Source organism: Geotrypetes seraphini, chromosome 8, assembly GCF_902459505.1.
Source record: "Geotrypetes seraphini chromosome 8, aGeoSer1.1, whole genome shotgun sequence".
NCBI classification, from domain to species: domain Eukaryota; kingdom Metazoa; phylum Chordata; class Amphibia; order Gymnophiona; family Dermophiidae; genus Geotrypetes; species Geotrypetes seraphini.
Window position 1 is genome coordinate 70,770,951 of NC_047091.1, and position 24,602 is coordinate 70,795,552.

The 24,602-nt window shown below is 45.1% G+C and overlaps 1 protein-coding gene across 1 annotated transcript in view; it reads left to right on the plus strand.

Moving 5' to 3' along the window:
• The window catches only part of CDC42BPG (CDC42 binding protein kinase gamma), a 163,069-nt gene that overhangs the window by 60,571 nt on the left and 77,896 nt on the right, over nucleotides 1-24,602 (plus strand). The window contains exons 8-17 of the mRNA XM_033956323.1: nucleotides 706-954; nucleotides 1,215-1,294; nucleotides 2,066-2,208; nucleotides 3,882-3,980; nucleotides 18,169-18,290; nucleotides 21,850-22,092; nucleotides 22,429-22,539; nucleotides 22,873-23,120; nucleotides 24,039-24,144; nucleotides 24,249-24,373. Coding sequence (XP_033812214.1) covers nucleotides 706-954; nucleotides 1,215-1,294; nucleotides 2,066-2,208; nucleotides 3,882-3,980; nucleotides 18,169-18,290; nucleotides 21,850-22,092; nucleotides 22,429-22,539; nucleotides 22,873-23,120; nucleotides 24,039-24,144; nucleotides 24,249-24,373 — 1,526 coding nt within the window. The remainder of the gene's footprint in view (nucleotides 1-705; nucleotides 955-1,214; nucleotides 1,295-2,065; nucleotides 2,209-3,881; nucleotides 3,981-18,168; nucleotides 18,291-21,849; nucleotides 22,093-22,428; nucleotides 22,540-22,872; nucleotides 23,121-24,038; nucleotides 24,145-24,248; nucleotides 24,374-24,602) is intronic.

Below are 24,602 nucleotides of genomic sequence, written 5' to 3' on the forward strand. Positions count from 1 at the left end.
AGCCAAACTGATTTTTGCTAAACGCAAATTTTATCACGTCTCCCCACTACTTACCAATCTTCACTGGCTCCCAGTACTTTCCAGAATTCATTTCAAATGCTCCTGCCTGGCGTTCAAGATCATTCACGGCATCCTTCCGCCCCTAATCCCCCTATCCTTTCTCGCCCTGACGCCTGCTACCACCAGATCAGCCCACAGACATAAACTATCCTTCCCCTCTCTACACGGCATCCTCCATGCAGGAAAACTGGGAAGATCCCTCCTCTCCAAAATCACGGGTCTTTGAAACGATCTCACTATCCCGCTGCGGAACCTGGGCTCCCTCCAACTATTCCGAAAACAACTGAAAACCTGGCTTTTCTCTAACATATAACATCTTTTCCTCTGTTCCATCCCCTCTTTTTATATCCCCTTGTAAATATTTCTCCTCTCTCTTCCTATATTTTTAGCTTTGTAAACCGTGTTGAGCTCCACTTCCATGGAGATGATGCGGTATATAAACTTAAAGTTTAGTTTAGTTTAGAAAGACTGAAATTATCTGGATAGTGGAAATATTCAGCTTCTCTCTAGACAAACCATCCCTGATGTGCCTCAAACATCCTTCTAAAGTTAACTGGTTGGTGGGAAAGGACAGTAAAATATGCAGGAGTTAATTGGACAAACTTCTTGAATGCCAGTTCTGTTAATAAAATTATTTTATTGTAGGATCATCTGCAGTTCCCACCTGATGTCACCGACATCTCTGATGAGGCCAAGGACCTGATTAACCGACTGATCTGCCGGAAGAAACACCGACTGGGCCAGGGTGGTATTATGGACTTCAAAAAACACCCCTTCTTCAAGGGCATTGATTGGGCCAATATCCGGACGAGCACACCTCCCTATATCCCTGATGTGAACAGCCCCACAGACACCTCCAATTTTGATGTGGATGATGAAGCCCTAAAAACCTACGTAAGTGATGTTAACGGTGCTGTGCATAGTATGTTGGAAAGTCTTGGTAATAGCTTGACATGTGCACGCTGGAGGCAACCACTAAGCTGGACCTCCTACTGAAACTAGTTCAGAGACTGGCAGACAGTCTAGAACCCGTTCTTTGCCATGGCAGCAGTATAAGTACATAGAGCATCGAGTGGTTCTGTGCGCTTCTTTGCTCATGACAGATCTGTGGTAACCAGTAAGCAAGTAACAATGGGGTTTGACCCTTTCTGTAGGAGACGCTTCCTCCACTCTCCCATGGTGCTTTCTCAGGCCGCCAGTTGCCTTTCGTGGGATTCACTTTCACTTCAGGATGGTGAGTCGTAAACAAAAACACAAACCTGCAGGCGTTCTCCTTCCTGACCTCCTTCTGCAGCTGCCTAGTCATCATTTAGCTATGCAAAGTGTATGTTGAGCCAGTTCAAGCTTTTGAGGACAACTAGCAAAATTGCACCCCACCATCACCACCACCATACTAAACATTTCTGGCTGATACTGATTAATGAAAAGGGGGTCCTTCGGGAGCTTCTAGACTCTGTCCCTTAGACAAAGTGGAGAGAGACAAATATATACTTAAAGGAGGTGTTTGCTGACCAAGGTACCCTCCTTGGTCAGCAATAAGATGATCTCGCAATCCTTATCATATTGACAGTGTGACTTGGGGGAAGTTCAACATGTTTGCTGCTCTTACGCCATTCCTGATAGGGACGTTGCCCTGGTAAAGTGAGATGTAGTACTGCTACCATAAGACTTTCCCAGTGTGGTACAAGGAAACTGTACAAATGATGCACCAGATTTTCAGTGAGCATGGTCACAGGGTTAAATTAAGAACCAGTTCTTAATCTGTATAGTCAATGCTGCTGTCCTTAGAGAGGTAGTGGTGCTGATTATTTGGAGTGATTGGTCTCGGTGCTGGCAATGCCAGTTTAGGGCTGCTAGTGCTTAACTCCCTTTCAGAAATTATTAGAGAAACAGATCAAGGCAAGCCAACAGTGACATAGGTAGCACATCGGGGGGGTCCATGGGAAAAATATTATTATGCTGCTCAATAATTATTATTATCTATTCTCATTTCTATAACTCATAGTTCTCTGTCAGTCAGAGGCTCCCAACTGGATCTGTCTTCCACTGCAACAGTATCCTCACTGCACAGCCAAAGAAGTGATCCCACTGAGGAAAGGATTCGAACTCTGGAACAGGAGAAGCTGGAGCTCAGCCAGAAGCTTAAAGGTAAGTGTAAGGGTGCATACTGATTTCTCTGTAAAATCCTAATAGGAATAAGAGGTGGGGGGGGAAGATATCTGTTTGGTTATTGGTTATTGATTGAATTTAAGTGCTTATATTGTTTATTAATGTCAAAGTATTTCCTAGCACTTTGTATTAGTTTGGAAAATCAATAAAGATTTTTTTAAAAAAAGCACAAGCGTTGGGGAGATGGGGTAGTCCCATCGATTTTTGGTGCTATATGGGAGGAACCGATGTTTCAAGTGGGCCGGGAGAGTCAGACTTTTGAGCGGTGGGCACATTCTGATTTGATTACATTTCGAGATGTTCTTCATAAGGGGCTCCTGGTGTCTTTTGAAACCTTTCAGCTTAGTTGTGCGTTGCCCAAGGGGGACTTTTTGGCCTACTCCCAAATTAGACATTTTATTAGCTCCAGAGGTTGGGATAGGGGGTCTTTGTCCTCGTTAGACCCTTTTGCACAAATGTGGTTCACTCTTCGGGGTCTTCCTAAACCAATCTCAGTTCTTTACCAATATTTTCGGGGTTCTTTCCCTTTTCCAACAATCTACCAAAGGGCCTGGGAATCGGATTTGAGCTGTACTTTCTCTGATCAGGAATGGGTCCAGATTTGTATTGAAGTGGGAAAGGCCTCCTCTTGTGTACTTATACAGGAAAATGCTTATAAGGTGTTTACCAGGTGGCATTTCCCTCCGGTGCGATTGCACCGTATGTTTCCCGGAGCTTCTGATTTGTGCTGGAGATACGGGAAGGCCTTGAGGACCTTTTTACATATTTGGTGGGAATGTACAGTACTGCAACCTTTTTGAAAGCAAGTGGTGGGGTGTCTGTCTCAGTTGTTCCAACACCTTTTACTCCACAGGTTTGTTTACTAGGCCTTTCTAATGTGTGCACCCATACTTGGCAAACTAAACTTAGACATTGGGGCTTGGTGGCAGCTAAATGTTTGATTGCCACTCAAACCTACCAAATTGGAATGGAGCCTAAAACTTTGGACCATTAGTAACATAGAACTTTCCATTGACGACATGGCTACTACTATACCTATACTCAGACTTGGACTCTGATTATGGACAAAATAGATTCAATGCTTTGAGCTTACCTGTGTGGGGGGGGGGGTGTTGTAGCTTGGGGTGCACTCCTGAAGAAACAACAGGAGGTTCCCCATTGGTGTGCTTAGGATTTGGGGGTTTGGGGAGGGGTTGTGGAGTTTGTTTGAAGCTGGATATCACGAATATTGTTGCACTGGTGATTTTGCTTCCTGTGCTCTTTCTGGGTTTGCTACTTGTTTCTTGATTCAAGTGCTGTTTGGTATTTACGCTGTCATTGATATCCACTTTGATGTTTTATATTTCAAAATTTTCAATAAACATTTAATGATTAAAAAAAAAAGATTGAAAAAGGAATAAGAGATTAATTAGATTTCTAAGAAGATACAGTTCTACTGTAAGTTGATGCATAACTCTCTCCCTATCTACACATGCACTGTAACACTTTTTGTACACAAGCATATGAGCCCAATATTATCTTGTAGTGAAATTCAGAATAGCTCAAAGAACTGCAGAATGGAAGTCTTTAAATGTATTTTGTGCAATATTGCAATTCCCCCAACCACAGTCATACCGTCTAATGCCACTTCCCCCTCCCTCCTTCCCTTACAGAGGCTTTGCAGATGGCTCCAGGTTTAGAAACTTCAGGCAAGGAGTCGGAAATTGGAAGCTTAAAGAGAGAGATGGAAATCTTGAGGAAGAAACTGGCAGGTATGGTGCTTCACTTCAGCTGATGGGGTGTCTTCTCCATTTGGCTCATACTTTTGGAGGCTGGTCACCTGATCAATGCATGTTTGCTTGTCTTCTATCCATATGACAGATATATAGCTTTATGGCCTACTTTTGCCACTTGTTATTGCCTTTCCCTCTTCTACCCTCCCCCCGAAGAAGTGGAGTACAGCAGGAAGAAAAAGGGGAAGGGAGATGATGTTGGGAGAAGTAGGAGAAAATGAAAAGGATGAAATAGAAATAAATAAAAGATGGAATATAAAAAAGATTTTATTTTAAAAAGCGAACACTGGTAGAAGAGATGAGGAAATAAAGGAGAAGCAGAGCATAAATCCAAATCAGACATCCAAGGTTGAAAAACTATCATTTTCTGAAAAAGGCACAAATGACAATTTTCGGATGTTTTCTGTGAGAGAAAATCAAGATGCATTTCTGTAATGAATGTTCTCCACTGACAGCAGGATCCTCCAGCATACTGATGACATCACATGATGCCAGTTGGGAATTTGAAGACTGTACAACCCACATGTGGGGCCCTCCAGGATACCGGACATAACTGTTAGAACCGTCAGTCTATTGCAAGCACATTTTTAACTAAGAAAGGGACACATTTATTTATTTATTAGGATTTATTTACCATCTTTTTGAAGGAATTCACTTAAGGCAGTGTACATACAGCAAGAATAAGTCAAACATAAGCAATACACAGTTACAGCAGTAAAAATATTGAAATTACAATCAAAGTATGGCATACATTATAATGTTGAGACAAATTATGGTAAAACATTTTAATAGACAGCATAGAGTTTAAGCAAAGATGGAGCATATAGATAGATAAGATATAGAGTAGCAGGAGTAAGAAAATAAGGGACTGATTTAAAAAAGTTGCATATGGGGGTCAGAGTGGTGCTTGAAAATTCTCCACTAAGGTAGGAGTGGATAAACATGTCCTGCTATAGTATGTGCAGCCAATGTCACTCGTGTGTTTGTGTGTGTCACCTTGTTGAAGAGCTAAGATTTCACCTGCTTCCTGATTTACAGATAGTCTTTCGTTATGCGAAGCCTTTCAGGAAGTGCATTTCAGAGTGGGGGGCTACTCCAAAGAAGGCTCGCTGCCAGATATCATATCACATATGATGTCTGAGGAGCTTAGTGTCCTTGGAGATGTGTAGAGGGAGATCCTGTTCAAGCACTCTGGACCATTTCCTTTGAGGGCCTTCAAGGTTAGACAGGGTTTTAACTTTCACCCTATATTGTACAAGTAGCTGATGAAGTGTTTGCAAAACTGTTGTGGCGTGGTCCCGTCCCTTACAATCTTCTGTTAGTCTTGCTGCAGCATTCTGAATCAATTGGAGCTAGTGTACAGTAACCCAGTCTTGATGGGTTAGTATGGTTATAGGATCCTGCTGTCTTGGGAGTAATATGTGCATAAAGACATAATCTGGTCCCTATCCCCAACATATTCCTACTGCCCTCTCACCATCTCCGCAGTTGTTGTTTTTTTCCCCATCCCCTTACCTAACCCACATTTAAAAGATCTTATAAATTCCAACAAAACATAAAATGTGTTGTAAAACATGTTAACTTAGCATTAAACAATTGGCCTTACTTTGTTCAGTATGCAGGAAAACCATATTCTTCTTAACATTATTTTCTTCAATATCAAAGTCCATAAAGCTCTTTTACAGTCCAAAGTATGAAGCTGATGTCTGTAATCATTATCACATGGTAGTGGATAGAAAACTGGCAGCACTATAGGCTGATCTATATGAAATTCTCCATAGTGATTATGGACACACTAAAATACATTGAAGGACGCAAACAACGCATTCAAAGCAGTTGAAAAACCTAGGGCTTCTTTTACGAAGCCGCGTTAACAGTTTAACGCACGTAATAGCACGCACTAAACTGCCGGCCGCGCTAAATGCTAACGCCAGCATTGAGCTGGCGTTAGTTCTAGCCGCGTAGTGCGGGTTTAGTGCGCGCTAAAAAGCTGCTTACGCTAAAACCGCTAATGCGGCTTCGTAAAAGGAGCCCATAGTTAGGTGGTAACAATTTTTTATTGACATGAAAAGACTCGCAAAAATGAACACAACAACAACTGTCAGCACATGAAGAAGAAGCAGTGGTTGCATAAACAAAGATAACCTTACACCAGCATGTCAAATATAACTGCCCAGATAATACCCATCCCCCCAAAATCCCACCTCCCCCAGCCCACCCCCACCCGCACCCCCCCCCCAGCCCTCCATCCCAAAAGAAGTGGAATGCCAGGAAGAAAAAAGGATAGGCACAAACCTAATTCCCCCCCAGGGTCTGGACTCTGATGACCCTGGGACAGCAAACCAAGCTAAGCATCCCCCTCCCCCCCCCACACCAATCCCCCCCCCCACCACAGAGCAGAGAGACGTCGAGATCCAGAACTAGCCAAGAGGAAGCCGCTTCAAATCAAGGTATTCAAAAGAAGGCCACGTCCCCTAGGAGATAAAGAATTGAGATAAGGATCCCAGATCAACAAAAAGCTCCGACGACGCTTAAAAGAACCTCCTACCTCCCGGGCCTCCTGAAGAACCAACTCATGAAGAAGAGCTCTCCAGTGCCAAAAAGACGGAGGAGTCAGGGAGGTCCACTGCTGCATAATACAACGCCGGGCCAGGAGACACACCTTACGACACAGCCAACGAGCTGCCGGAGTTAAAGATCGAAAAGCTCTCGGTAAATCCAGCACCAGCTGCTCAACCGTGCCCGCTAAAGACGTTTCCAAAAGGGAGCTCAAATAAGAAACTACCTCAGCCCAAAAAGCCTGAATACACCAACAAGTCCACAAAGCATGCGCAAACGTGCACGGATCCTGACCACATTTGAGACACAGGGGAGAGTCAACACCACCAAATTTAAATAGTTGAGCTTGGGTAATATACCCTCTATACAAAATACGAGCATAACATTCCTGCAGCACGGCTCCTCGGACTAAACGCAGCAAGCCCGCCAGACTCCGGGAGACCTCCCAAGAGGTTAGGTCCAGATGGAGTTCCGAGGCCCAGCCATCCCGAATCCTGAGACAGTTTCTAGGGGCCTCAAACTGAAGCAAAGTCCGATATAAGGCGGACACCGAAGTCTGAAAAGGCTCAACCAGGGCATACAAATCCCGGATGCGAGCCCCCAACGGGTGCTGAAGGGCAACCCGGGGAAGCGTAAGAATATAATGTTTAACTTGACAATAAGCAAATGTATCCCCCCAGCAGTGCCCCAACTGATCCCTCAGATCCTCTAAAGCAGTGTTTTTCAACCTTTTTTGGGCAAAGGCACACTTGTTTCATGAAAAAAATCACGAGGCACACCACCATTAGAAAAAGTTAAAAAATTTAACTGTGCCTATATTGACTATATATAAATATATAGGAATCAAATAAACACAAAGAAAGTATTTTATAATGCTGCCACCGCCACTGGGGAATAGGCTGCCACTGCCGCCATCGGGAACAGGCCGGCACCGAGTTCTCCCTGCTTCTCTTCCCCGCAGGGCCGACCAACTCTCGCCACCCGTCGTCAATTCTAACGTCGGAGAGGATGTTCTAGGCCAGCCAGGCAGCGATTGGCTGGCCCAGAACGTCCTCTCCGACGTCAGAATTGACGCGAGTGGCGAGAGTTGGCCGGCCCCACAGGGAAAAGCAGAGAGAACTTGGCGCCGGCCTGTTCCCGATGGCGGCGGTGGCACTCAAGTGGCTAAAGAGCCGCAGTTTGCCGGCCTAGGGACAACACTGGAGGGTGGCCAGCTGTGCACCCCCTTGGGACGTAAACCCGGGGTGGGGCAGACCGCCCCCCTCACCCTGGTATGCCACTATCTGTACCTCACTCCCTCCCTATGACCAAAAATTCTCCTTTCTTCTATTCCCCGTGTACACAACCATCTCTTTCCCTCCCTTCCTCTCTCCAAAGTCCATGCCTTCTGTGTCCAAACCCTCATTCCCTCCCCCACCTCAGCATCTCTTTCCCTCCCTTCCTCTCTCCCAAGTCCATTTCTTCTGTGTCCAAAAACGCATTCCCTCCCCCACCTCAGCATCTCTTTCCCTCCCTTCCTCTCTCCCAAGTCCATGCCTTCTGTGTCCAAAAACCCATTCCCTCCCCCACCTCAGCATCTCTTTCCCTCCCTTCCTCTCTCCCAAGTCCATTTCTTCTGTGTCCAAAAATGCATTCCCTCCCCCACCTCAGCATCTCTTTCCCTCCCTTCCTCTCTCCCAAGTTCATGCCTTCTGTGTCCAAAAACCCATTCCCTCCCCCACCTCAGCATCTCTTTCCCTCCCTTCCTCTCTCCCAAGTCCACTTCTTCTGTGTCCAAAAACCCATTCCCTCCCCCACCTCAGCATCTCTTTCCCTCCCTTCCTCTCTCCCAAGTCCATTTCTTCTGTGTCCAAAAACGCATTCCCTCCCCCACCTCAGCATCTCTTTCCCTCCCTTCCTCTCTCCCAAGTCCATTTCTTCTGTGTCCAAAAACGCATTCCCTCCCCCACCTCAGCATCTCTTTCCCTCCCTTCCTCTCTCCCAAGTTCATGCCTTGTGTCCAAAACGCACTCCCTCCCCCCTTTTGTGTTCCGTGTTTGCCTCCCAGCCCATCTTTGCAACTTTCTCAGCAAAACGAAGCTCAAGCCGCGAGGCTTGTCTTCTGCTTCTTGCCTGCCCTGCCGCGCACAAATAGCCGAACGGAAGTATTCTCCGACGTCAGCGCTGACGTCGGAGGGCAGGCTTTGCTTAAGCCCTCCCTCCGACGTCAGCGCTGACATCGGGGAACGCTTGCGATCGGCTATATGTTAGCTGCAGGGCAGGCAGGAACAGAAGACGAGCCTCGCGGCTGGAGATGTATTGAACTCCGCAGGTCCCCCGTCCAGCTCTCTCCTGTCCACATGGGGCGGACCGCCCCTCTCCCTAGACTGGTGGTACTGCCCTGATGGCGGCCCTGACCGTACGGCACACCAGGCAACATCTCGCGGCACACTAGTGTGCCGCGGAACAGCGGTTGAAAAACACTGCTCTAAAGTACGCAGGTCCCCATCAACAGTTAGCAGATGTTCCACCAGAAAAAAGCCCAACATTTTCCAACGACGAAAACTAGAATTGTCCGAGCCAGGTACAAAATCCAGATTGCCCATCAAGGGCAACAAAGAAGACACTCGCGGGTCCCCCCCCCAGGCGCCTAACAAGGTCCTCCCACGCCCCACGCATAGAAGCCAAAAGTACGGTGCCCCGAACCTCCCACGGCAAGGCCCCCCCTGGCATATGGAACAAAGCAAGAAGCGAATACGGGGCATACAGAACAGTCTCAAGCGAGGTGGGAGTATACTGAGAATCCCCAAGCAACCAATCTTTAAGATGCCGCAAAAGACAAGCTAAATTATACAAACCAAAATGCGGGATGCCCAAACCACCCTGCTGCCACCCCCCCACCAGCAGATCATAACGCAACCGAGGCTTCCTCCCACGCCAACAAAACCGAGCCAAAACGCGTTGCAGGATCCGCAAGTCTTTCTTAAGAAGGCGCAACGGGAGGATCCGGAGCACATAAAGCCACTGGGGAAAAATGACCATGCGAATCACCGCCATGTGCCCCAACAAGGAAAGAGGGAGATCTCTCCAACGATCCAACTGCTGCGACGTGCGATCCAAAAGCGCCCCGACATTAAGAGAATAAAGACGACCAAGAGACGCCGGGAGCCGAATCCCAAGATAACAAAAAGAATCCGTCGCCCAGCACAGCGGAAACGAAACCCCCCAGTTATTCCGCAAGGCCGGCGAAGTAGACAAAGCCTCCGACTTCCCCAAGTTCAGGCGAAGACCCCGCGAAATCCCCATACTCCTGAATCGTTTCCAATAACGCCGGCAACGAGCTCTGCAGGTCCGTAAGATGAACAAATAAATCATCCGCAAAAGCCGCCACCTTAAAACAACGGGAACCAAAAAGGACCCCCTGCACCTCAGGAGTCAAATGGATCGCACGCAACAGGGGATCCAAAGTGAGAATAAACAAAAGCGGGGACAAAGGACACCCCTGTCTCGTTCCGCGGGAGATAGCAAACACCGAAGAGCTGCAACCGTTCACCATAAGGGCCGCTGATGGAGAAGCATATAAGGCCCTCAACGCCGAAACAAAACGGCCCGTAAACCCATACTTGGCCAGGGTGGCAAATAAAAAGTCCCAACGCACCCGGTCAAAGACTTTTTCTGTGTCAAAGCTGACCAGAAGCGAGGGCTGTTGGCAACGTGCACAAAATTCCAAAGAGGCAAGAATGCATCTCAAATTCTTCTCGACCGAACGGCCCCTCACAAATCCAACCTGAGCCTCATGTAGAAGCCCAGGAAGAACACCAGCCAGTCAATTTGCCATAACCTTAGGCAAGATCTTCACCTCACAATTGAGCAGGGAAATAGGTCTATAAGATTCCACCCTGGCGGGGTCTCGCCCAGGAGCCCATAGTTAAAACACTTCCCTAAGCAAGTACAGCCCCATTTAAAAGAGACTCGTACCAAACCATCCTTCTACATACTACCTAAAATCCATAAACCTGACAATCCCGGCAGACCAATTATATCTGGAAAAACATACTGATTTAACATTTAAGAAATGTATCTCGGTGCTTTGGAAGCTTCGTACCATCAAGAAGTATTTTGACTAAGCCTCTTTTCACTTATTAGTTCAGTCCTCTATTTTAAGTATTCTCGCCTACTGTAAAATTATATGAGTGTTGTCCACAGAGACGGAGCGGATAGGTGGGTTTAGACGGGAAGATGAACAACTCTATTTTAGCCATTTCAATTTTACATATATTTGAGTGCCTACAAGAAAATTCTCAAAAAATTGAGAGCGGTTCAGAATACTGCGGTTTGCCTCATTTTTGGTTAAAAAAAATGGGAGCATATTACCCCTTTCTATCAAAAACTCCATTGGTTGCCGTTGGAATCCAGAGTCTTGTTTAAGTTTTAATGCATTTGTTATAAAGTAGCTTAGAGTATATTACCAGGTTATCTTAATCCTCATTTTACCCTGAGTTACACTAATAAGAGTACACTAAGAGTTCATCTGTTTGCATATCCCTCTATAAAATCTTGTCATTATAAGAGGTTCCTCAAGAGAATCTTCTCATTTCAGGCTGCCAAACTGAATACATGGCTTGCAAAAATTGTTAGAAGCTTCCTCTTATCTTGATTTTAGAAAACAGATTAAGGCACAATTATTTGACAGGCTGGTATCTTAATGTATCCTGTATCTCAATTTAATTGCCTTTTTATTCTATCTTAAATTGCTGTATTTTACCTATCTCGCCGATTCATTAGATGTATTCTAATTTTGATGTATTCATCTGCATTGTATGTATTAGTCTTGACTGTTGTGAACCGCCTAGAACTTTTGGTATGGCGGTATATAAAATAAAAATTATTATTATTATTATTATTGGTATTGGCACACAGAGGAAAATATCTGGACTTGATTGGTGATCGGAATGTCACAATGTGAGCCTGTCACTCCAGTTTTAAAAAATCTTCATCGATTGCCAATTGAGGCATGAATCAAATTTAAGATTTTGTGCCTCATCTCTAGGGTAATCCATAGTGATGCCTCTATAACTTTAGCTTTTTCTCGTTATCTTTATAGATCATTACAAAATCTAAAGATCCTCAGATAGATAGTTTATTGGTTGACATGCTTTCTTTCAAACATATTAGATTGGTCGTGATGCTATGATATATGTCAAAGGTGCCCTACTGTGGAACTCTTTTCCATTAGACTTAAGAACTAACACAGGATTGTTATGGCTTAGGAAACAGCTTAAAAACATACTTATTTATATTCAAGCTTTTTAATTGAATTAGCAAAATGCCTTGAACAGTACAATTAAACAGCAAATATGAAATTTCTGTTGTATTATTACAGTTTCTAATGAACCCCAGAAACCACTTCCCCCTTTCCAACCATCCCCTTCATACAATCAAACAAAAGGGTTAACACTACAGAATACTGGTAATTATTCCTACCCATGGAACCAAGAACCCAAAAAACCCTATCTCAGGGGCCAAACTCAGAATCCCCCTGGTAATAAATCCAGAATATGAGAACTCTCGACAAGATGCCCACCCCATCTCCAAATTACATAAACAGCCAAATCCTATAGGCAAAGTTATCAGACCAAGAAACATCAGGACCTCTCAGGGAGGCCAGGGATCTCTGCTGGCCCCCTGCTGCAAGAACATACTGTAGCTGCATGAGGCCCAATGAGCCCTAAGAATGGAAGCTAAGGTTCTCCCTGCCTGGCAAAAGCTCCCCATTGCCCTGTATGGGAAGGAGGCTGCTCTTGCAAGGGTCAAACTGTCCCAAATCGCTAAATCTTTCCATAGACTCTGAGCTGCTCTGAAAAGTATGGCGGAATCAACATGAGGAGAGAGTGATGCAGAGGGAGTATGTAACACATAAGAAAGAGCATGTGGATTACACCAAGAAGCTTCCATCTCCAGAGGATAGAAATGTGTAGTGGAATTAAGCCAGTCCCCCCCCCCCCCCCCAGTTATGAAAAAGGCATGCCATATTGTACAACTTGATAATTGGAAGCCACATGCCCCCTTGTTTCCAGTTGTCCAAAAGAGTATGTAGATGTAGTTTAGTCGTCTTCCCCCCCCTCCCCCAGCAACAAAAAAGGGCCAAAAGGCCATTTAAAACTTTGATATCTTTAGTTTTCAAATATAAAGGAAGAGTATATAAAAAATATAACCATTTGGGAAAAACTGCCATAGCATATAAACTATGTTCACTGTCGAAAATAAGATTTAGTAATAGTCAATAAATGGGAGACATTAAACTCATATAAAGTTGAAGAGTCCGAGCCCAAATAAATACCCAAATATTTAAAGCAATGCTGGGCTCTATATGAAATGAGCCCCTCGGGCTCCAGCCTGGGAGCATTACCAAATATTCTGATTCAGTCAAATTCAATTTAAACCCAGAAAAATCCCTGAATTCAACAAAGGTTTCCAACAGTGCTGGTAAAGATGTTTCAGGTTGGGTAATATGCACTAATGTGTTATCCGCAAATGCGGAGAGTTATTTCTGACCCAATAGAGACCCCTGTTGTCCTAAAACATACTTATTTTAAAAATTTATATTCTGCTCTATCAACATTTCTAGGCAGATTCCAACAAATGGACAAATACACTAAAACAGCAATTACTTAATAAACTTCAAAACACTTGATAACCCCCCCCCCAACAATCTAGAAAATCAGCATTGATATACTTCTCTAAACAAAAATGTTTTCAACAAAATTTTGAAACAGTCAACATCAAACCCTCGCAGTTGCTCAGGTAATTGGTTCCATAACTGTGGTCCACACATAGAATATAGATTTCCTATATTCTTTGCGGTGAATTTCACGAACAGGTGAGACCACCAGGGCATTACCATTCAAGGAACATGTGTTTCGTGTTGGTCGATTAAATACAAAGGGAGTCAAATAAAACTAGAGATTTCCTGCCAGCCAGTGTTTCAAAAACAAGTAGCAACAATTTATAATGAATACGATACTCAATTGGCAGCCAGTGCATACTTAAGAATGTTGTTGCACCTTCATTTGATTTCACTGAGCAGTATTTACAGTGGCTTAGACCAGTGTTTTTCAACCTTTTTACATCTATGGACTGTCAGAAATAAAAGAATTATTCTGTGGACCGGCACTGGTCCATGGACCGGTGGTTGAAGAACACTGGCTTAGACTACTACTACTACTACTACTACTACAACAACAACTACTTATCACCTATATAGCTCTGACAGGCGTATGCAGCACTATACATTTTGACATTTATACACAGTCCCTGCTCGGAAGAGCTTACAATCTAACTTGGACAGACAGACATGACATATAGGGCTGGGGATGCAGAATCCAAGGTGATAGGAGTTAGGAGTTGAAAGTATTCTCAAAGAGGTGGGCTTTTAAATGAGCCTTGAACACTGCCAGAGATGGAGCCTGCCGTAGGAATTTGGGCAGCTTGTTCCAAGAATATGGTACAGAAGGGATGGAGTCTGGAGTTGGCAGTTGAAGAGAAGGGCACAGATAGGAGGGACTTAACAGATGAGTAGAGCTCACGGGGGGGAGGGGGGAATCATAGGGGAAGATAAGTGAAGATAGATAGTGAGGGACAGGTGAGTGAGTGCATTTGTAAGTCAGTAAGAGGAGTTTGAATTGTATTCGGAAATGGATGGGAAGCCAGTGAAATGACTTTAGGAGATGAGTAATGTAAGCAAAGCGGATCTCCCAGAATGAGTCGTGCAGCTGAATTATGGATAGATTGGAGGGGAGTGAGATGGCTAAGTGGAAGGCCCGAGAGTAGCAAGTTGCAGTAGTCTAAGTATGAGATGATGAGGGCATGGATAAGTGTTTTGGTAGTATGCTCAAAGAGGAAGGGTCTGATTTTGGTAATATTATAGAGGAAGAAGTGGCAGGTTTTAGTGATATGTTGTATCTGAGTGGTGAAGGAGAGAGAGGAGTCAAAGATGACCTGAGATTACAAGCAGACAAAACAGGAAGGATGAGTGTTGTCCACAGAGACGGAGCGGATAGGTGGGTTTAGACGGGAAGATGAACAACTCTAGTTTAGCCATTTCAATTTTACATGGCGGTGAGACATCCTGATGGCAATGTCAGGCAGGCAGGCTGAGACTCTGGTCTGGTTGCAGCAGAGATATTTGATGCAGAGCGGTAGATCTGGGAGTCATCAACATAGAGATGATACTGAAAGCCATGGGAGGAGATCGGTGCTCCAAGTGAACAAGTGTAGATTGAGAAAAGGAGTGGTCCCGGGACAGATCCTTGAGGTATACCAATCAATAGTGGGAAGGCTGTGGAGGAGGAGCCATCATTGCATACACTGAAGGTGCGATGGGAGAGATGGGCAGAACTTTGGAATCCCAACAAGGACAGCGTATCAAGGAGTAGGCGGTGATCAATAGTATCAAAGGTGGCAGACAGATTGAGAAGAATGAGGATAGAGTAGAGGCCTTTGGATCTGGTCAAGAACAAGCCATTGGAAACTTTAGTAAGGGCGGTTTCCGTGGAATGTAGCGGGTGAAAGCCTGATGCGGATCCAGAATAGCATGGGATGAGAGGAAGTCCAGGCAATTGCAGTGAACAGCATGTTCACATAACTTGGATAAGAAAGGGAAGAGGGAGATGGGGCAATGGTTGGAAGGACATATGGGGTCCAGTGAGGGTTTCTTGAGGAGGGGTGTGACAACAGCATGTTTGAAGGCATTAGGGACAGTTGCAGTGGAGAGTGATAGGTTGAGGATTTAACAGTGACAGATAGGAGGGATGACGGAGGACAAGAGAGCACCAAGTAGGTTGAGTGGGAATTGGATTGGAAGAGCAGGTAGTGGGTTTGGAGGATGAGAGAAGATGTGTGGTTTCCTCAGTGATCTCAGAGAAAGAGGAGATTGTAGCAGGTGCTGAGGGGATGTTATTAGAAGGGGCAGGTGGAGGGAGGGGAGGTAAATCTTCTGAATCTTATTGTAGAAGAACTCCGCCATTGTCAGAGGAGAAATTGAAGTGGTGATAGGCGGCGAGTGTGCTTTGATAGGGAGTTTAGTGTGGATTGGAGCCAAGAGAAGTGGTTAAGTGGATATGGTATTCTTGTTTGGCCAGTGAGCGGGCAGACTGGAATGATGTCAACATGAATTTGAAGTGTATGAAGTCGGCATGCACACGGAATTTAAGCCAGAGATGTTCAGCATAATGGGCACATGAGCACAGGTAGTGGATTGGGGTGAGGGGGTGAGCCAGGGTTGGGGTTTGGCACACCTAACAGGATGTGAGATTGGAGGAGCAAGGATATCTAGAGCAGAGGAGAGAATGGTATTATAAGAGAAGATAGCTTTGTTGACGATCTTGTGTGATATAATGGTTGAAGAGAGGGATGAGACAGCAGTGGAGAGGGCTCAGGGGTTAATAGCCTGAAAATTCCTGAATGTGTTGGTGGTGATTGGCCAGATCTGGGAGGTAGGGTGAGGAATAGTGAATGTTAATAGGTGATGGTCAGAGAGGGGAAGGGTGGTATTGCAGAATTTGGTGTTTGAGCAGTTGGATGATAGAATTAGGTCTAGGCAGTGTCCTTGTTATGAGGATGTTAGGGCAAGGAACTTAGAGGCAAAGGAGTCGGGAGGGGTCATCGACATGGATATTGAAGTCACCGAGGATGAGAGAAGGGGATGAGGGTTCAAGGAAGGAGGAGAGCCAGGAGTCAAAGTCAGTGAGGAAGGAAGAGTGGGCCGTATTGGGAGGTCAGTAGATGACTGCTACTCGGAGAGGTAGGGGAGCAAAAAGACAGATGGAATGGACTTCAAAGGAGGAAGAGCGTTGAAATGGTGATGAAAAAAGGGGTTGAAATCTGCAAGAGGGTGAGAGTACCTTTTCTCCCACTCACCTTCTCCTTGACCAACCAGTTGAGGCATGTGGGAGAAAAGGTAGCCTCCATGACACAGGGCAGTATCTGAGATACAGTCATCAGGGCAGATCTAGGTCTCTGTTAGTGCAAGCAAGTGGAGAGAGTGAGAGATGAAGGTCAAGTATGTAGACAAGCTTGTTGAAAATGGAGCAGGCATTCCATAAGGCACAAGAGAAGGGCAGGGAGGAATGGGGGAGGAGAGGAATAGAAATAAGGTTGGTGGTATTGCGGGTTGGCCCGTAGGAGTAAGGTGGACCATAAGAATAGGATGGGAGTTGTCAGCACAACGGAGCTGTATACACAAAAACACTTTAGTTTTTATTTTTCCCCTCTTGCTTCAAAACAAAATACGAGAAAAATAACTCCTGCTTACGTAGCGCTACCTTAACTGTTAGCAGGTCCTTCTCTTCCACGGGGCTAGTTCAGAAACAACCAAAATGCAACTTTCTGTACTAATTTTACCTGGGCCAGTCTCTGTCAGAGACTGTACAACTCCCAGTGATGCCTCCAGAATGTGTCAGAGTCCAGACTCACCCAGAGAACTGCCCACATGTACTCAAAACAGCACAAACAACCAATGTGAAAAGGTGCAACAAGAAAGCTTTTATTTTTCTAGAGACCCAAGTCTGTTTCCTCTCAGACTCAGGAAAGGCACAAACAATTGCTTAGTTTCATAGCCTTAAGTTACTTCCACAATTAATTCTACTTATGGGCATGGATTACCTTTTTCAGTAGAGACCAGTTACCCCTTGAGGTTCTTGCATACATCCCAAATCTTTCCAAGGCTCCCTCAGCCTACAGCTAGGAAAGGGGAAGTTTCTCTCTCCCCTGGACTCCTTCCTTCCTCAGAGATTTTTTCTCTCTCATGGGAACCTCTTCGAATGATTCTCCTTTGTGACAGAGAAACACCTCTCTGCTGAGTCCCACCACCTGACTCAGCAGGGTTGCTTTGTTAAGGTGGCTCAGCACTGAGCTCTAAAGCCCAGTGCGGTCTGGGACATGTAGTCCACTCTGCCTTGGGCTAGCAGCCCCTGCTATATGGAGGAGGAATGATAGCATTAGTGGAAGATAACCCCTTACTCTTTCACATTGTATTTATTTGTATATTCAATTTTCTATACCGTTCTCCCAAGGGAGCTCTGAATGGTTTACATTAATTTATTCTGGTACTCGAGCATTTTTCCCTGTCTGTCCTGGTGGGCTCACAATCTATCTAATTTACCTGGGGCAATGTGGGGATTAAGTTATTTGCCCAGGGTCACAAGGAGCAGCATGGGTTTGAAACCACAACCCCAGGGTGCTGACTGAGGCTGTAGCTTAGTAGTAGAAGGGTATCTTTTGAAAATTTGCATAAGTGGAAACATCTCCCTATTTGTGGGAATCTCTTCAAACAGCAGGTAAATTTAGAAAGTATGCATATATATTTTATCCCAGAATAATTATGCATCCTAAAGAGCAGGTATAAATGAGTTAATTGGTTTTCTGAGACTTACACATGTACTTTTGTTTTGAAAATGAGCAGAGTGAAAAATGTAAATATGCTATTTTTACCCATGCTTACTGTTTTTTAAAATTACTCCATGATGGCTTTCTCAAGCCAATGCAGCTCTTCTAACCTCTTCAGTCTGGCTTTATTTGATTTAATTTTCCTTTTTCTTTCTGTGGTGCTTTTATGGATGATGCGGGTCAGCGAATCATTTGGAAGGGGAGCAGGATTTGAGGAAAAGACCACAGGAATTGAAGAATTCCCCAATCACATCGCTGGAGAGACAGCTGAAATTGCTGCAGCAGGAGAAAGAGGACACCTGCAAGGTAAGAGCAAGTGGTGTGGAGTAGTGCTGCCTGATTCAGGAAAAAATATTTCGATTCGATTTTCCTGCCCAATTGGGTGTTATTTTCCAAACATCTTGGTGGGTTTATTTTATAGCCTCTTCACCCCATTTGCCCTCTCCTACCCACACTGGCGCTGTGGTGTAAAAAAAAAATAAACAAACAAAAAAGATTTTTCCTCTTTCTGTTAAATCCTTGCTCACGTTCACGGTCTAATACCAGCTCTCTCGCAGGATACAAATTTCAAATCTGACACATTGTAATCACAAAACAGAAAATAAAATTATTTTTTCTACCTTTTCTTGTCTGGTCATTATTCAAATCATGTTGGTCCCAGGCTCTGCGACAAACGTCTTCTGATAACTCACTTGCCAGGGTCTCTTGCCCATTTGTCGTTTTCTTCTTTTGCCATGGTAACCATCCATCTGCCATCTCTGTCCTCCCCTTCCATTTCCCTTCCCTCCCCCGGAGGTCTGGTATCTTTCCTTTTTTTCGTCTCTATTCCCGTAGCTGCAGCGATGGACCCCACCATCCCCAGATCCATCATCTCTCCTTTTCTCTGAAACTAACTTTTCATCCAGCATCGCTCCCTCCTTCCCCCACCATCTCTCCCTTTCTCTTTCTAACTATCCTCCTATACAGTATCTCTATCCCCCCTCTACACCATCCCTTGTGTCCAACTTCTCTCCCTTTCTGTTCCTTCCCTCTCTAAATCCCATTGCCCACCATCTCTCTCCCTCTCCTGTTTTTAGATCCATTATTTCTTATATCCCTCCCCTCCACCAAGTTCATATCTCCCATCCATTTTCTCCCCATCTCTTCTTCTCCAGTCCACCAACTTCCCCAAGTCCATCTCTCCCCCAAATCCATCTCCCATCTTCATGATCTCCCCCAAGTCCATCTCCCCCCTCCACCATACATCTTCCCCCCCCCACCAAGTTCATCTCTCCTATCCATCTTCTCCCCATCTCTCCTTCTCCAGTCCACGAACTCCCCCAAGTCCATCTCCCCTCTCCTCCATCTACCTTTATTTTGACATTACAACATGTTGCTGATGGCAGTAGTGATTTAGCGGTCTACTCCTGCTGCCACTCCTTGCGTCTTCTCTCCACTGTGGCCCGCCCTCAGTGAAAACTTCCTGTTTCCGCTTGGGCAGCCGAATGGAGAGAAGATGCCCATAGTAGCGGCAGGGTAGTGAATCACATTCACTACCGCCACTTTTGCCTGGCCAGGGAGGAGAAGAGAAATACTTCTGTCCGGGAAGGAGAGAGCCTTGCTGCCGCCGATCTGCACGCAGAGGTCCATTCGGGCTTTCCCTCTGCCATTGGAGTCCTTGCTTCTGATGTAACTTCTGGTTTCACAAAATCTGAAGTTATATTAGATAGAAGGACTCTGGTGGCAGAGGAAAAGCCCGAATGAGTCTCTAACAAGGGGGCCGACGAATCGGTAAGTTCGATTTTTTTTTTTTAATTTTTTTACCAAAACAAATCGATTTGGATCGATTCACCTGAAGTGAATAGGTGAATCGATTCAAATCGCGAACCAGGCAGCACTAGTGTGGAGCAAGACTGCATGACAAGTGCTTTATTAACTCTGTCCCTGCATCATCTTTCTTCTCCCCTCTAGCCTGCAAGTACATTTGTGATTCCCAGATGTGTTTTTGTTCCCACTTGGCCCCAGCCATCTTTGAGAAGTATCCCCTTGAAAACTGGATTGCAAACTTCTTGTCACATATGGCAGGAATTATGAAAACTACCCTGAGATAGGCTTAATTAGGGGAGTGAACATGCAGTTGATCATTCAACCAGGTCTGTTTGGCAGACTGTGTGTGGAAGCTAAGAGACTGGCTATCCAGACAGTAGTCTCACTAGTATTGATAGCAATTTAGATTAGGCTATGATGTTAGAATTTAAGAAGCAACTGGGTCTGTCTGGCAGGTTGCAAGTACAGTAATAACTAGAAGTCCTCCAAAGAGTGAAGGCAGGAATTTCAGCCTGCCTCCACAGGAGAAGCGATACATTTCCTAGCCAGTAAAGAAGTTTCACCCTTTGGGGGTTTCCTCAGGGCCACAATCCCTTAACTGAAGTTTTCAACACTCGACACGACCACCAAGTACCTGTAACTGCTTCCAACTTCAGTTAAGGGATTGTGGCCCTGAGGAAACCCCCAAAGGGTGAAACATGTCGGCGTACTTATCCCTTATCGTTTACCACCTAAGCTAAGTATAGTAGTTATACTAATCAATTTGTTAAGTTGAAGGCGTAACTCATTGCATTTAGTGTCAGTAAAAAAGTGGCCCGGTGAAGATTGGATGCATAAAGCCAGCTGTTATGAAAGACATTTGAACACCTGGTGGCATTTCTGAGGGTCTGAAGAGTACTTATAAATAAGAAATTGAGGGTAATCAAAGGGTGGTTTAATGTTTTATCACCTTTGAATATTGATTTGATATATATCCTCTTTCACACTTGCATAACTTTTGAAGAGCACTGCTTTCAATGCATATTCATTGGGGAAATCCTGAAAACCTGACTGGATTCGGCCCTCAAGGAGGGACTTTGGAGACCCCTGGTTTAAGCCCTATGGTGCTGATCCCAGTACAGATAGCGGGGAAATCTCCACTGACCAGGTTGGTTCCCAATTTGTATGCCCGTTAACCTCCACCCATACCACTGCATGATCTGAAAGTGTGGGCGTTCCTATTTTGGCCCTGGCCACACAAGGAAAAAAGGAGGAAGCAACCAAAATATAATCAATTCTGGACATGGCCAGATGTGCACGGGCCACATGCGTAAAGTCTTTGTCTAGAGGATGAAAGATCCTCCAGACATCAACCTGGTCCATAACTCAACAACACAGATTAAAGCCTCGCGCTGGCCTATGGTTGGCAGAGGATGTAATGTAATGTAATTTTATTTCTTATATACCGCTAATCCGTTAGGTTCGAAGCGGTTTACAGAAAATATACATTAAGGATGCAATAAGATAAGATAGGTACTTTGAAATTCCCTTACTGTCCCGAAGGCTCACAATCTTACTGTCCCTCCCATACGGTTCATTTCAGGGTCTAAAACAATATTAAAATCACCCAGTAGCATTATAGGGAGATGTTGGAATGGAGCACCTAAACTTATCAACTGCTGGAAAAAATCCATATTGAATACATTGGAGGCATATATGTTCACGAACACCAACTCCTGGCCCTGAACATCAAGATGTAGCAACAAGTAATGCTCCCCCTATATCCTTAATAACCTTATGTATGGTGCCATGTGCTTTTTTTTTTCCACTGCTTTGCTGTGTACTTTGATTTCCTCTTTTTGCTGCTGTAATATTTGCAAGAGGATATCTTGTTTACTGAATGGGGGTAACATACACTAGAGGGCAAAGCTAGATCCAAGAACAGACTGCCTGGCTACTTGTCCTGTGGAACATAGAGTGGATGTTCTTCATCTTGTATTAGTTGGCAGGATGGTTCTGCTGAAACATGGGAGGTCATGAACACAGGGGAAAAGTGTCTTCCTTGTTCTTCCATTGACAGGAGCTAGTGGATGCCCGGAAGAGTCTGAAGACCAAAGCCAAGGAGCTTAAGCATGCACAGGCTCAGGAGAAACTGAAGTCTGAGGAGGTGCTGATGGCGGAGAAACGGTGTGCTGAGGCTAAGGCTCAGGTGCTGAAACTGTCACGACGGCTACGAGAACAAGAGGAAGAGGCAGAGACCACAGCACGGGAGATGGAAGTCCTGCGCAGGGAGCTCTCAAGAGCAGAGGGCAGCCGAAAGGAGGTATGGTATGGATTTTATATGGTGGACTTCAGGGTTTGATTCTCACTGTAGTAAACCATGCAGGGATATTGGGGATTATGATCCTATAAGCTTCTGGCACCCAAACTGAGCTCAAGGAGAAGCTTTCTTGGCTGAATTAGTATCTACTTGTATGTTCAGAGAATATTTTTAAATTCCCCTTTGTGTAATTGGTATAATGCAAAACTGACTCAGAGTATAAGCTCTGATGTCCCCATTTCCCAGCGGCTCGGGGCTTGTCTGTGATATGCGCATTGTGGCAGTTGCGAATGCTGGACACTTTTTCAATCAGGCTCTCCCGGTGGAGGGGGTGTTCAGGTGGAGGCACAGAATGAAGAGCTGATGTTGGAGTTGTCAAAGCAGCAGAAGCAAAGGGATAGGAGTGAGACCCGATTCCGGAAGGTGGAGGAAGAACTGGAGGAACTGAAGGCGAGTGCAGCACTATGTATGTCCTAAAACACATACTCCTTCACACACCCACACTAACATTCATGCTATGTTCCCCTTCATATAATAGTCTGAATACTACACCCTCCCTCTCTTTTGCCTTTTTAAAATACATAAAGGTTTGTAATGCTCATTTTCAATGCAATGTTCACACACCAGATACCATCACACTCATTCCTCTACCTCTTATTGAACCTCCCTTCATTCTTGCACCATTATACTGTATATGTTCCTCTGGATGTCAGTCAAGTTTGAGCACTACTACTTTTTGCATGAGTTGGGGCTGGTGACCCTTAATATGTCTTTGTCCCACAGCTGAAGCAAGCGGTGGCCTCCTCAGGAATTATCAATTCCCAACATATTGGCGAGCTCTCCCGGGTGCGGGCAGAGCTGGAGAAGAGGTGTCTGTTGGTGGAAGAGGAACTAGTGAGGCGAGAGGCAGAACTGTCCAGTGAGGTTAAGAGCCTACGTAGGGAGCTGCAGGAGGTAGAGAGCCAGCGGAATGCCCTGCAGGACGAGGTTGAGGCTGCTCAAGAGAGGCTGAACAAGATGAGGCATGCTAGGTGAGGAGAGCTAAGGTCTGGTTATACCCTGTTTCCCCAAAAATAAGACCTAGCCCAAAAATAAGCCCTAGCATGATTTTTAAAGATGCTCCTAATATAAGCCCTATCCCAAAAATAAGCCCTGGTTAAGGTCGACCCCTGAATTGCCCCCCCCCCCCCTGAATGTCCCCAATGCTCCCTGATTCCATCCCTGGCACTAGTGCTGCCTGATTTGCTGAAAAAATTGAACTCATCGATTCAGCAACCCCCCACCCCTGCTGCTGTAGGAGGCCTCTCAGAGTGGAGGTATGTCAGTCTCACGGTGGGAGGGTCGGTGGGGTTCTGCTGTACAAGGGGATGGGTAAGAGAGAAGGAATGATGCTTCACATGTGGGGGGTGGGAGAGAAAGAAAAGAGGAAGAATTGGGGTAGAGGAGAGAAAGGGAGAGATGATTGTTGTACATGAAAAAAATAAGACATACCTGAAAATCAGCCCTAGTGTGTTTTTTGGACCCAAAATTAATATAAGATACTGTCTTATTTTAAGGGAAACACGGTAGTAAAGTTTAAAGTGCCATGTTGTTTTTATCCCTTTGTCCCAGTTTCTTTGCAAGGATTTCAAACAGAATATCTGTTAATGGAGCTAGTGTGCCTATAACTGTTGTTGCAGATGGTGGGGGGGGGAAGGAAGGATGAATGAGGAGGTAGAAGTTGAGATTATATTCTTTTGCTAGTTCTGAAACCTTGCCTTTTAGTGTTCTGAGGAGAATTTGGTGCATTGGGGAAATTGGAAAGAAGCTTCATTTCTAGATCATTGCAACCTTTGATTGTGGAGGAGACAAGCTTGCTGTGGAAAGAGAATGTGTAGCAATCTCATCCCATATCTGTCTGTCTTTTGTGATCCTCCTCCACATCTTCCCCTGGCTTTTTGCGGAGTCAGTAACCGGAATCAAGAGGATGTGATCTTGGAGGCAATGGAGAAGAGTGAGAGGGAGAAGAACCTTCTACAGGAGGAGAACAGGAAACGGGCTTATGAACTGAAGCAGGTGAGGAAGGGAGGGAAGAGCGTTCATTGTGGAGGATGGGGGTGGAGATGGAGGAAGAGGATTATGCTGTTCTAAACGGCTTCTACCTGTGTCTCCAATGGCAGATGGCGGAAGACAGAGAGAAGCTAAGTGCCACCAACAAGCAGCTGGCAGAGGAGCTTCGATCCTTGGAGGAGAAGAGTGAGGCTTTAGCTAACTGGGAGGTCCAGATCACAGACATCCTGCAATGGTGAGCTGGAGGGTGGGGAGAGCATCCGGGGTCCCTTCAGGTAGGAGTGGCTTCTGAATCATCCTATGGTGCAACTTCCTCCTCCCTCCAGGTACCTCGAAAGAGATGAAGAGAGCTACTACTCAGAGGGCTAACAGATGTCTGCAGAAATTGGATTTAAAACTATGGATTTGCATTTTCTTTTTTTCTTTTTTTTAAATAAGTTTTTATTGTTTTTGAAAACAGAAAG